At 51.2% G+C, this 12,721-nt stretch overlaps 1 protein-coding gene across 1 annotated transcript; it reads left to right on the plus strand.

Moving 5' to 3' along the window:
- The first annotated feature begins 1,582 nt into the window (after positions 1-1,582).
- Positions 1,583-12,405, plus strand: Ints11 (integrator complex subunit 11). The gene is made up of 16 exons (XM_051171058.1): positions 1,583-1,680; positions 2,140-2,213; positions 4,157-4,385; positions 8,729-8,827; positions 8,904-8,938; positions 9,305-9,443; positions 9,853-9,917; positions 10,490-10,679; positions 10,805-10,888; positions 11,067-11,156; positions 11,239-11,401; positions 11,489-11,596; positions 11,680-11,741; positions 11,817-11,959; positions 12,027-12,156; positions 12,248-12,405. The coding sequence occupies exons 1-16, from the start codon at positions 1,642-1,644 to the stop codon at positions 12,311-12,313; spliced, it is 1,716 nt and encodes a 571-aa protein (XP_051027015.1). The 5' UTR covers positions 1,583-1,641; the 3' UTR covers positions 12,314-12,405.
- The last annotated feature ends 316 nt before the right edge of the window (positions 12,406-12,721 follow it).

A 12,721-nucleotide genomic window follows, 5' to 3' on the forward strand; every position in this document is an offset into this window, starting at 1 on the left:
AGTTTTTTTGTTTTTTTGAGACAGGGTTTCTCTGTGTAGTCTTGGCTGTTCTAGACTCACTTTGTAGACCAGGCTGGCCTCGAACTCACAGCGGTACGCCTGCCTCGGCCTCCCGAGTGCTGGGGCTAAAGGCATGCACCACCACGCTCCGCCTTCTCAGTTTTGTCTTCTCATATGTCTACATTTCAGCACAGTATAGGCTTCTTCCTTGTTTCCTGGAATTGTTAAGTCTCTTTGGGAAGAATGTTTTTGGTTTGTTTGTTTTTGGTTTTGGTTTTTGGTTTTTTTCTAAAGATTTATTTATTATTATATATACAGTGTTTTACCTGCATACCAGAAGAGGGTATCAGATCATGTTATAGATGGTTGTGAGCCACCATGTGGTTGCTGGGAGTTGAACTCAGGACCTCTGGAAGAGCAAGACAGTGCTCTCAACCTCTGAGCCACGTCTCCAGCTCCCTCTTTGGGAAGAACATTTACCAGTGCCTAAGAACTGGGCTTTGTAATTCAGAAAAGCATCCTTTGGCACCATTCTTGGTAGCCGTGTGATTGTAGGGTCCTCTCTTGTAAGGGTGTAGCCATTCCCCATCAGGGCCTAGCACAATCCAGGGCTAGGGATACTATGAGGAGGGGTGCTGAGACCTTTCCTGTAGGAAGCACACATCTAGGGACAGGAACAGGCCTGCAGAAGAACCTGAGATCAACTCCTCACCAACCTCGTTGTGGCTGGCTACATAAGGAAAGCAGACTGGGTGGTGGCTGGTCACCATGATCTTTGTGGCACCGATAATGGTGGGGCAAGGGTGTTTGTTCTCAGACACCTGTTGAGGCTTGGACCATATCTCCTTATGGACCCAGATCCCAGAGGAGATAGCTAAATGGGGAGATAGGTGTGTCCTGTGTGGTCCGTGCCCTGGGCTGAATGGCTGGCGCGTTGCCTAGTCATCAGGAGCATGGGAGGAACTCCCATTGAGGCTGAGCTAGGGATTCAGTGGTGTGGGGCCTGTGCTGCCCACTGGCCAGCATGGGCCATCTGTGTGGCCGAGAGTTATTGGTCAGTCATGTTTCTTTACGGCTCGACTGAGGCTACGTGGATATGGCACCACTCAACACTAGAACTCAGCATCCAGGGCTCAGCCCCTTAATGAAGAAACCTGAGGGAAGATGGCCTCATCGGTTTGCAGCCCCATAGAGGGTCAGGAGTAATTTGACTAAGGTCTGGGGAAACAGGAGTGATGTTCCACAGAGCAGTGGCTTGCTTCTGTTCAGCGCTGGGGACCACAGCCAGTGCTCAGTGCTCTGCTAGCAGTTTGCTGCAACTTTGAGATGTGCAGGAAAGCATGGCAAGGGAGGGCATGTGACCCAGCACTGTGGCTCCCTATTGTGCATGCTCCTTATCCGTGTGCGAAGGCAGCTGTTTCCTAGCCCATGATTCCATCTACCCAACAGTCTTAGCGTCTGCAGAGCTGAAAGTAGTGAGTGGTGCAGTGGACGTCAGCCTTGCAGTAGTGAGGGAGGGAAGCTTGGGGGGAAGGAGGGAGGAGCCATGGCTGGCCTCTCACCTGTCCTTCTCTTTGAACAGGGGCTGGACAGGATGTAGGCCGCAGCTGCATCTTGGTCTCCATCTCTGGCAAAAATGTCATGTTGGACTGTGGGATGCACATGGGCTACAATGATGACGTGAGTGCTTTGGGTGGGTGGTCTGGAGGGCAGTGAGGGCCGTAGTTTACTTCCTAGCCATGCTCTTTCTGTCTAGATGTGTGAACCCTGGGTGACAGTGGGGGGAGTGGGCAGTAGGGGCATGCCTGGACAGCTATATCCATGCAGGTGGGCACAGGTGGCCCCGACACACAGTACTGAAAAGAAGAGCCCAGCTGGGACCAGCCTCTAGAGGGTTCTTGAGGCTGGTCATAATTGGACCCTTTGGGCTTAGGTACTAGTTCAGATAGTAGTTTGTGAGGTCAGCTAATTGCCTGACCTTCCCAAGAGGTTATGAAGAGCCAGTGGCCTGGGTGACACCCACCAAAGCAGGGTTCTCTAATCCCTTGCTGGGGTCACTCCCTGCAGGGGGGGTGGGGGAAGCACCACTCTTGCTGGATGGCCTGTTGTATTCCAACTTTTCTCTTGTCTCCTCATCAGAGGCGCTTTCCCGACTTCTCCTACATCACCCAGAGTGGCCGTCTGACTGATTTTCTGGACTGTGTAATCATCAGGTAGGTTTGTCAGGGTTTTGATGGTCCTTCCTTGTCAAAGGCCATGTGTGCTACCCAAGCACATTATGGGTCACTCTTCAGGATGGCCATTATCCCCTCAGAGCCACCACCCCTGGCTAAGACTTACTTATTTATTTATTATGTATTTTAAAGATTTATTTTTATTCTATGTGAATGAGTATTTTGCCTCCAAGTGTATAAGGGCACCACAAGCACACACGCCTGCTGCCTGCAAGTGTGTAAGGGCACCACAGCACACACGCCTGCTGCCTGCAAGTGTGTAAGGGCACCACAGCACACACGCCTGCTGCCCGTGGTGGCCAGAAGTTGGTGCTGATCCCCTGGGACTGGGGTTATGGAAGTCTGTGAGCTATCATGTGGATGCTTAGAACTGAACCAGTGCCCTCCACCAGAGCAGCAAGTGTTCTTAAATTCCAGTCCCCGCCCCCTCCAGCCCAGAACTCTTTGGAACTAGAGTGACATGGTTGTGAGCCACCAAGGTCCTTTGGAAGAGCAGCCAGTGTTTCTAACTGTTGAACCATATCTCTAGCCCATTTTTCTTTTAAAATTAGCATGTGTGTCTGTGTGGGTATGTGCCTATAGAGGTCCAAGGCTTTGGATCCCCCTTGGATCCTCACATGGGTGATGGGAACTGAACTTAGGAATGGAAACAGGATTCTCTACAGAGAGAATGAGTGCTGTAAACCTGAGTCAACTTTCTATTCCTTGTTTTGCTTTTTTTTTTTTTTTTTTTTTTTAAAGACTAGAGTCTCAGTTAGCTCAAGCTGGCTTGAATTCCTAATCCTCCTGACTCTACCTCCCAAATGCTTGGATTACATGCATGTGCCACCACACCCTATTCTAGTTGATGTTTAATTATTAATTGCATGTTGTTTTGCTGAGCATCTAGACTGTTCTTTTGGGAAGGTTTGCAGCTTTTGTGTTTTGTTCATTTTTATTCTTTAGTACCTATGATAGTGATACACATTAGGTTTCAGAATGAGAGTGGACGGTGAGCTTAGGGCTGGGTGGGACAGCTGGGCGAGGAGAGGGTGGTCCCAGGCTGGGAAGGAGAGGGTGCTCCCAGGCTGGGAGAGGAGAGGGTGGTCCCAGGCTGGGTGAGGAGAGGGTGGTCCCGAGTGGGTGAGGAGAGAGTGGTCCCAGGCTGGGAGAGGAGAGAGTGGTCCCAGGCTGGGAGAGGAGAGGGTGGTCCCAGGCTGGGCGAGGAGAGGGTGGTCCCAGGCTGGGCGAGGAGAGGGTGGTCCCAGGCTGGGCGAGGAGAGGGTGGTCCCAGGCTGGGCGAGGAGAGGGTGGTCCCAGGCTGGGCGAGGAGAGGGTGGTCCCAGGCTGGGCGAGGAGAGGGTGGTCCCAGGCTGGGCGAGGAGAGGGTGGTCCCAGGCTGGGCGAGGAGAGGGTGGTCCCAGGCTGGGCGAGGAGAGAGTGGTCCCAGGCTGGGCGAGGAGAGAGTGGTCCCAGGCTGGGCGAGGAGAGAGTGGTCCCAGGCTGGGCGAGGAGAGGGTGGTCCCAGGCTGGGCGAGGAGAGGGTGGTCCCAGGCTGGGAGAGGAGAGGGTGGTCCCAGGCTGGGCGAGGAGAGGGTGGTCCCAGGCTGGGAGAGGAGAGAGTGGTCCCAGGCTGGGCGAGGAGAGGGTGGTCCCAGGCTGGGCGAGGAGAGGGTGGTCCCAGGCTGGGAGAGGAGAGAGTGGTCCCAGGCTGGGCGAGGAGAGGGTGGTCCCAGGCTGGGCGAGGAGAGAGTGGTCCCAGGCTGGGCGAGGAGAGAGTGGTCCCAGGCTGGGCGAGGAGAGGGTGGTCCCAGGCTGGGCGAGGAGAGAGTGGTCCCAGGCTGGGAGAGGAGAGAGTGGTCCCAGGCTGGGAGAGGAGAGAGTGGTCCCAGGCTGGGCGAGGAGAGGGTGGTCCCAGGCTGACGAGTGTTCCGTTCCCCCAGCCACTTCCACCTGGACCACTGTGGGGCACTCCCCTACTTCAGTGAAATGGTGGGCTACGATGGGCCCATCTATATGACCCACCCCACCCAGGCCATCTGCCCCATCCTGTTGGAAGACTACCGCAAGATCGCAGTCGACAAGAAGGGCGAGGCCAATTTCTTCACTTCTCAGATGATCAAAGACTGTATGAAGAAGGTGGTGGCTGTTCACCTGCACCAGACAGTTCAGGTCAGGGTCCCTGGCCCGCTCTGCACATAGTCTGGAAGTCCGTGGGGTCCTGGTCTCAGGCCGCCTCATCTCACTATTCTGTCTAGCACTGTGCAGTAACGAAGCAACAATAGTGGGCTAGTGTCCAGCCACGTTTGGCATTTAGTTTGGGAGAATATGCATGGTATGTCTGCATGTTTGTGTGCATACCTGTCTAGTCAAGGCTCTGCCCAAGCAGCTGTTCACAATCCAGGCTGCGTCCCTCCCAGGGAGAGAAGGGCTCTGAAGTATATGCAACTTGTTGGTCTGTTATTTGTTTTGGTTTGGTTTGGTTTTTTGGTTTTTGTTTTTGTTTTTTGAGACAGGGTCTTTCTGTGTAGCCTTGGCTGTCCTGGACTCACTTTGTAGACCAGGCTGGCCTTGAACTCACAGAGATCCGCCTGCTTCTGCCTCCCTGAGTGCTGGATTATAGGGGTGCACCACTGTGCATGGCTATTTTTCATGTTTTTTAATCTTAGAGAGTTTTATACATGTATATTTGATTATATTCTCCCCCCAAACCCTCCCAAACACATCTCAATTCTAACTTTATGTTCTTTTATTTAAAAAAAAAACCCAGCCCTCAATTCCCAGCAACCACATGGTGGCTCACAGCCATCTATAATGTGATTTGATACTCTCCTCTGGCCTCCAGATGTCCACGCAGGTAGAGCTCTGTATATGTAATAATAAACAATAAATCTTAAAAAAAAGACCAGCCCAACTCCCACCCCACCCCACTGAGTCCAGTTCATATATCCAGGGAGTTGAAGCCACTAACTGGATCATGGACCTCACACCTTCAGGGGAAATGACCCTCTCTGTCCCAGCAGCTATCAACTGGCCAACATCTGAGCCCCTGCCTAACCCGTGTTGGGATTGTGGTTGTACAAATCTTGTGCAGTTATCACAGCTGCTGTGACTTCATGTGTGCAGCAACTTTGCTACATCCAAAGGAAGGGTTGCCTAGTGTCCCTCCCCATCCATGGGCCTCCCCTTCTTCCCTCCCCTCACTGTCCCTGAGCCTTGGGCGCAGGGAATGTGATAGATGTCTCGCTGAGGGCAGAGCACTCACAGTCACTTACTCTCAGCCCACAGGGTGCTTCATTTATTTATTTTGGTTTCCTGAGACAGGGTTTCTCTGTGGCCTTGGTTGTCCTGGACTAAGTTTGTAGACCAGGCTGGCTTTGAACTCACAGTAGTCTGCCTGCCTCTGCCTCCTGAGTGCTGGGACTAAAGGCATGCGCCATCACTCCCAGCCTTGTCTTGCCTTCTTTCTTTCTTTTTTTTGATATTAAACTTACAAAGATCCACTTGGCTCTGCCTCCAGAGTCCTGGGATTAAAGGTGTGCACCACCACTACCCGGCTTTGTCTTGCCTTTTTTCTTTTCTTTCTTTTTTGCATGGTTTCTGAAAATTCTTTTTGTTGTCTTAGTGACTATATACTTTTACAATTAAAATTACTTGGAACTTTTTCTTTTCTTTTTTTTTTTCTTCAGGATAATACAAAAGTCTTAGAACATCTTAAAATGTATAGCTCTCCTGGTTTATTATTTATTTTTGAGACAGGATCTCATCTATGTAGCCTGGCTGGTACAGAACTTGGTACGTAGAGTAGGGTAGCTTCGAGCTCATAGAGATCCAGCTGCCTCGGGCTCCCGAGTACATCACCACAACTGACTCTTTATTATTGTTTCCATGTGTATGTATGTTGATTTTGTTGGTAGGGAGAGGTAAGGGAGCAGGAGACAGGAGTGTATGTGTGTGCTGCCTTTTTCAGACCATGTTTTGCTGTGTTGTTGAGGTTAGGCTCAAATTTGTGATGTTTCTTCCTGTATTAGTCTTGGGTATTAGGACTGTAGGTTTCTGCCATGCCAGGTTGACTCTCCTTATTCTAATCTGCCTGCTGCCTTCTATGGAAACTTTGCTGCAAGGACTCCTTTGACAGTCCTAAAATAGAGACCAAAGGTACACACCTTGTTTTTCTGGTCTAATGCCAGGATGTTTGCCTGGGTGTCTGGTTAGGATAGAGGTTTTACTGGGGCCCACAGACCAGGAACTGGTCCCAATCCCATCATTCTTTGAGTTATCCCTTCCAGGAGTGTATTTTTTAGCCACTGCCCTAAGTCTAGACCTCCTGGTGATGCCCTGCTGCTGATCTTATGGAAGCCAAGCCAGCCTGCGGTTAAGCTAGCTGCATGCTGCTGAGGCCCTTTGGAAGGGGTGGCCAGCTTGGATTTTAGAAACTTTATTCTGTTCTCCCATTCATCGGGATTTCTGTTTTTGAGTCTTGGTGGGGAAGGCCTATATCTGGAAGGGTCCACGCTACTAAATAAGAACGGTGAGGCCTGGTCAGCTGTTGGGACATCATGTGCTCTGGCCTACAGAAGACGACGTGTTACAGTGTGCTGGAATCTTACATGCTCTGGCAGACATTCCTCTCACCAGCCTTTGTGTGGCAGACTTTCCTGAGGAGATACCACACACATGTCTATGTGTTCGTGTCCTGAGTCTGGAAGGACAATCAAAGAAAGAGAGTCACTGAAGGATGAGTTAAGGTTTGGCTGGCAACAGGGAGAGATGCCTGTGGACTGTGTTAAAACTACCACACAAAAGCATAGTTATTGACTGTTACACAAAAGTTGTTTTTTTGGGTAAAACAAATTATTTATATTAAATCTAATCTAATCTATATGTTTCCTAAAAGGAAACCTCACACTCGGCAACCTTAGTCCTTATTGGGTACTGTTTGCCTCATCCTCTCTGCAGCACCCAGTAATGCAAGACATTCCGGGGTGCCAGGACTGTCTTATGACCAGAGTCACGCAAAGGCTGTGAAGTTCCTTTAGAAAAACAACTTGTTAATCACAAAAAGAAAAGTAACTGTTTTCCACAAATATTTGTTCAAGGTCTAAGCACCTCTAGGAAACAAGTGTCATTCCGATGTTTACCCTAAATATAACGATTCTGTTAGAATTCCTACCACATCTGTGCACCCTAGAAAAGCTGCACCAAAGTCCAATTTATCGATCCAATGAGGTTTTTTTAATTGGGTTTACTAACAGGAGTATGGCTGGGATAGGGATACCTCAAAAATTGCTACTTCACCAGAATATGCATGACGCTTTCTTGGCAGTTTCTATCCAGCTTGGAGGCAGCTCCACCAACGTAACCCAGCAGGCCATCCAGTGACAAGGGCCTGAGAGAGAGTATGAGGAAATAAGATGGAAAACCTTGGGATCAGGAGGTCTTCGTAAGCTGTCTTATGCCAAGCAAGATCATTCAGAAGTTCAGCATCTTATATGTCCCCTCTCCAGGAGAGAAATGGGGTAGAGTTAGCAGGAGTTATACACCTGATTAGCAGGAAGCTAATCAAGCAGCATTGCGCAGAGGGAACACAGGGTACCTCAAGGGCATTGCAGCAGTGCGCTGTGTCTCTTCAGGAGGAAAAGCCACGTTCCTAGGAACTGAAACTTCACTTGGAGGTGCAGGTCCCAGCCCACACAGCGCCTCACCAAGTCTGTTCCTATGCAAGGCCACAGAGGAGTTCTTTTTATCCCTTTCATCAGGGCCTCTGAGAAAGCCTTGAAACTGGCTCTCAGCACTCCACAGTCAGACCATTTCTCATCTCTGATATCTTTGTTTTTGATTTTTGAGACCGGGCTTCTCTGTGTAACAGCTCTTCCTGTCTTGGAACTTTATAGATTTATAGACCAGGCTGGCCTTGAACTCACAGAAATCCACCTGGCTCTGCTGGGATTAAAGGCGTGTGACACCATGCTTGTCTCATCTGATTTCTTAATTTCCCCCCCAAGATAAGGTTTCTCTGTCCTGGACTTGATTTGTAGGCCAGACTGGTCTGAAACCCATAGAGATCCGCCTGCCTCTGCCTCCCGAGTGCTGGGGTTAAAGGCGTGCGCCACCAGCCCAGCTTCTGATTTCTTTTCTTCTCACAATTTGGCTGATGGGAGTCTCTAACCCCAGCGACTACTCACTCCCTTTTATGCTGCCTCCCAAGGGCTGGGATTAAAGGTGTGCGCCACCACAGCCTGCTCACCTATTGGATTTTTAACTTGGGTCACTGTGGTTCCTAGTGTGAGTGTTTTGTTTTGCAGTATTTGGGGCTTATTTGTCCTCAGTGGTCGAGAAGTGTGGTTTCTAGACCCTTAGATACTTAATCTGGCTTTGTTTGTTTTTACTGTGCTACAACCCTTAAGCTCTAGACTTCTTGTGAGAAACAGGAATTGACTGGACAGGCTTAAGGTAATCACCTACTTCCTGCTGGTCCCTGCCCTGTAGACCTGACAGCACTCTTCCTTCTGCAGGTGGACGATGAACTGGAAATTAAGGCATACTACGCAGGCCATGTGCTGGGGGCAGCCATGTTCCAGATCAAAGTGGGCTCCGAGTCCGTCGTCTACACGGTCAGTGGAAGGACTTGGCCTGGCTGGGTTTGCTGAGAGTAGAAAGACACCTTCCTTACTGACATTTCCTTTCCAGGGTGATTACAACATGACCCCTGACCGGCATTTGGGGTGAGTAGGCCCGGGTCCCACCCTGTAGGAGCATCCTGGGAGTTGGCAGCTCTAAGAGGCATTATGTGGCATCTGAACCCTCCTGTGTGGTGTGGAGAGGCCCGTCCTCCCTGTTGCTTCCCCAGACTATGTGGCCATGATGTTTGGTGCCAGGGGCTAGAGTCTACTTGTCACTCTCAGTTGTTTTTTGTTTTTTGTTTTTTTTAATATTTTATTTAATTTTAATTTTTATGTGCCTTAGTATGAGAATGCCATGTGGGTGCTGGGAATTGAACCTGGGTCCTTTGGAAGAGCAGGCAGTGCTCTTAACCCCTGAGCCATCTCGCCAGCCCCGTCACTCTCAGTTCTGTCCTACCTCTGTTCTAGGGCTGCATGGATTGACAAGTGTCGCCCCAACTTGCTCATCACAGAGTCCACATATGCCACAACCATCCGAGACTCCAAACGCTGCAGAGAGCGAGATTTCCTAAAGAAAGTTCATGAGACTGTGGAGCGTGGTGGGAAGGTACTGACTGTAGGCGGCTTCGGGCATGTGCCCACTCTGGCTACTTCTGCAGGCTTCCCTATCCTACATGTGGTCAGGTTCTGGGTTGGGGTGGGGGGTGTTACAATTTGTTTAGGACTAAGAAGACAGATTCCAGAGTCTTCCATTTTCTTATGTTTGTATCCTATCCCCATATGAGCCCTATCTCGAGGGCTGCTCAAGAGCCTCCCACAGTTCCTGCTGTCTCTACATATGGCTAGGGTACACACAAAATCTATATTTCTTAGATGTCTTAGATTCCTTTGCAGTAATGCTGTCTCTGATCTCTTAACTTGCCAGCAAGGGTATAATGAGCATTTCGCTACATGCTGTTTTCAGGGAACAGTAGCATGGCAGCGGCTCCCCCTAATCCAGCCTCACCTACCCTCAGGTGCTGATCCCTGTGTTTGCACTGGGCCGAGCACAGGAGCTGTGCATCCTGCTGGAGACCTTCTGGTAGGTACAAACAGGGATCCCCACAGGTAGGAAGAAAAAGATGGAATACACCCTGCATAGGACATAAGTCTCACACTGTTAAGCACAGTGGAACTGTTAAGTCAAGACAGCTGGGCAGTGATGGCACACACCTTTAATCCCAGCACTTGGGAAGCAGAGGCAGGTGGGTCGCTGCGAGTTCGAGGCTAGCGTGGTCTACAAAGTGAGTCTAGGACAGCCAAGGCTACACAGAGAAACCCTGTCTCAAAAAACTAAAAAAAAAAGTCACGGCCGCACTGACTACCGCTGGGTGCTGTTCTGTGTCTAGGATACAGATCTATTAGACCTGCTGTCCTGGGTGGAGCTGTGTGTGTGTTGGGACATCACACTTGAACCATCATTTGCAAACTGGGGACCCCATCACTCTAAGAGGCCTGGCTTAGTGGTCATCAGTGTAGAGACAGCACAGATTTCAGTTTAAGGGACAATGGACTCAGCCCCGGCCATAGCTACTGAGCTATCTGTGCAGCAGAGGGTCACATGTTGCAGGCTAACCCTGGGCCCCTGCACTGACTGGGCTGGTGGGCACACAGGGAGCGCATGAACCTGAAGGTGCCCATCTACTTCTCTACGGGCCTGACGGAGAAGGCCAACCACTACTACAAGCTTTTCATCACCTGGACCAACCAGAAGATCCGGAAGACATTCGTGCAGAGGAACATGTTTGAGTTCAAGCACATCAAAGCCTTTGACCGGACATTTGCCGACAACCCGGGTCCCATGGTAAGGCCCTGGCAACGTAGCTTCTCCACCTCTGGTGCCAGGATCCCTGCCGGTGGAGCTCTGGGAAAGACGGCTGGCCAAAGGCCTGGAAAGGTCTACTCTTCTGACCCTTGTCAATCCTGCAGGTTGTGTTTGCCACACCTGGGATGCTGCATGCTGGCCAGTCCCTGCAGATCTTCCGCAAGTGGGCAGGAAATGAGAAGAACATGGTGAGGCCTTGGGGCCAACTCCCAGGGGCTCCTTACAGCTTTAGGGAACCAGAGTACAGAAGGACTGGCTCTTGAATTTCGTGTGTCCTGACCCCATGAGATGCCCCTGCTGCTGCTGCTGTGCCCTGCCACAGTGGTTGGCTGAGGCATTCAGGTCAGAGGTCACCTCTGTTTGCAGGTCATCATGCCTGGCTATTGTGTGCAAGGCACTGTCGGCCACAAGATCCTTAGTGGGCAGCGCAAGCTGGAGATGGAGGGGCGCCAGATGGTGAGTGTCCCCCTGTCCTGGCTCAGCAAGCCTCCCAGGCTCTCAGCTGCTCTAACCGTGCCTGCATCTTGTGATGCCACAGCTGGAGGTGAAGATGCAGGTGGAGTACATGTCCTTCAGTGCCCACGCTGACGCCAAGGGCATCATGCAACTGGTGGGGCAAGCAGAGCCAGAGAGCGTGTTGCTGGTGCACGGCGAGGCCAAGAAGATGGAGTTCCTGAGGCAGAAGATCGAGCAGGAATTCCGTAGGCAACCGGTGGGCGGGGTGACCTGTGAGATGGTGTAGGCAAGGCTGGCGCCTAGACTGAGGCTCTCTGCACATCTTTCCTCAGGGGTCAGCTGCTACATGCCAGCCAATGGTGAGACAGTGACGCTGCCTACAAGCCCCAGCATCCCCGTGGGCATCTCCCTGGGGCTGCTGAAGCGGGAGATGGTGCAGGGTATGATGGGCAGCCTGGGGCTTGGGTCAAGGGGGGCAGGTAATTGGTGGCTTGTGTTGACTGTGTTGTTCCTTTCCTCATAGGGCTGCTCCCCGAGGCCAAAAAGCCTAGGCTCTTGCATGGCACCCTAATTATGAAAGACAGTGTAAGTGTATAAAATGGTAGTGGAGTGGGGACAGCGTTCATTATGTCCCCTGACTTGTTGGCCTTTACCCTACAGAGTTTCCGGCTGGTATCCTCAGAACAGGCCCTTAAGGAGTTAGGCCTGTCGGAGCACCAACTGCGCTTCACCTGTCGTGTGCACCTGCAGGACACACGCAAGGAGCAAGAAACAGCCCTCCGTGTGTACAGCCACCTCAAGAGGTGCGCTCTGGCCTTGGCCCACCCCTACAGGCAGGGCGAGGCAGGGTCTCACTATGTCTCTCCACAGCACCCTCAAGGACCACTGTGTACAGCACCTCCCCGACGGCTCTGTGACTGTGGAGTCCATTCTTATCCAGGCTGCTGCCCACTCAGAGGACCCTGGTACCAAGGTGCTACTGGTTTCCTGGACCTACCAGGTAAGGAGGATGGGCATCACTAGTACACCTTGAGACCCATTTTCTTGGTATTGTGCTGTCTGTGGTGGGTAACTGCTTCCCTTTCTTACAGGATGAGGAGCTAGGAAGCTTTCTCACAGCGTTGCTCAAAAATGGCCTTCCCCAGGCTCCCAGCTGACATGTAGCCACCGGTGACTCTTGTCTCTTGCTGTTTGCCCAGCAGGAGGACCAGGGCTCCAAGACCGGGTCACAGACTCTGTTCTAGGGATGAGACCAGAGTCACAGGCTAAAGAAATAAACAGGCTTTTTTGTTCTCTATGTCTTTTATTCCTGCCCCCCTTTCTTCAAGATGGGCCTTCCAGAAAATGCTTACAGCTGTTAACCAACCGGTACCCCATGTCAGTCCCTTTAGTAACAAAGGGATGTTCAGGGTAGAAAGACTGGGGAGGTGGGAGCTGCTGAAAGGTAGACAGGACTGCCAGAGCCCCACACAGTTGTGGAATAATCTTTCCTGAGTGCAGTGCCTGTTGGACAAGGCTGACGGCCAGACTTAGTGTGGCTCTTCACCTCCACTGAGTGTACAGTC

The sequence above is a fragment of the Acomys russatus genome, chromosome 29 (genome assembly GCF_903995435.1).
Source record: "Acomys russatus chromosome 29, mAcoRus1.1, whole genome shotgun sequence".
Lineage (NCBI taxonomy): Eukaryota > Metazoa > Chordata > Mammalia > Rodentia > Muridae > Acomys > Acomys russatus.

Excerpts from the sequence above, each read along its gene's own strand:
- Ints11 (XM_051171058.1), top strand. The coding sequence starts at position 1,642 with ATGTTGGACTGTGGGATGCACATGGGCTACAATGATGAC. Across the intron at positions 10,889-11,066 it reads CAGGAAATGAGAAGAACATG|GTCATCATGCCTGGCTATTG; the intron begins GTGAGGCCTTGG and ends CTCTGTTTGCAG. Across the intron at positions 11,157-11,238 it reads AGATGGAGGGGCGCCAGATG|CTGGAGGTGAAGATGCAGGT; the intron begins GTGAGTGTCCCC and ends GTGATGCCACAG.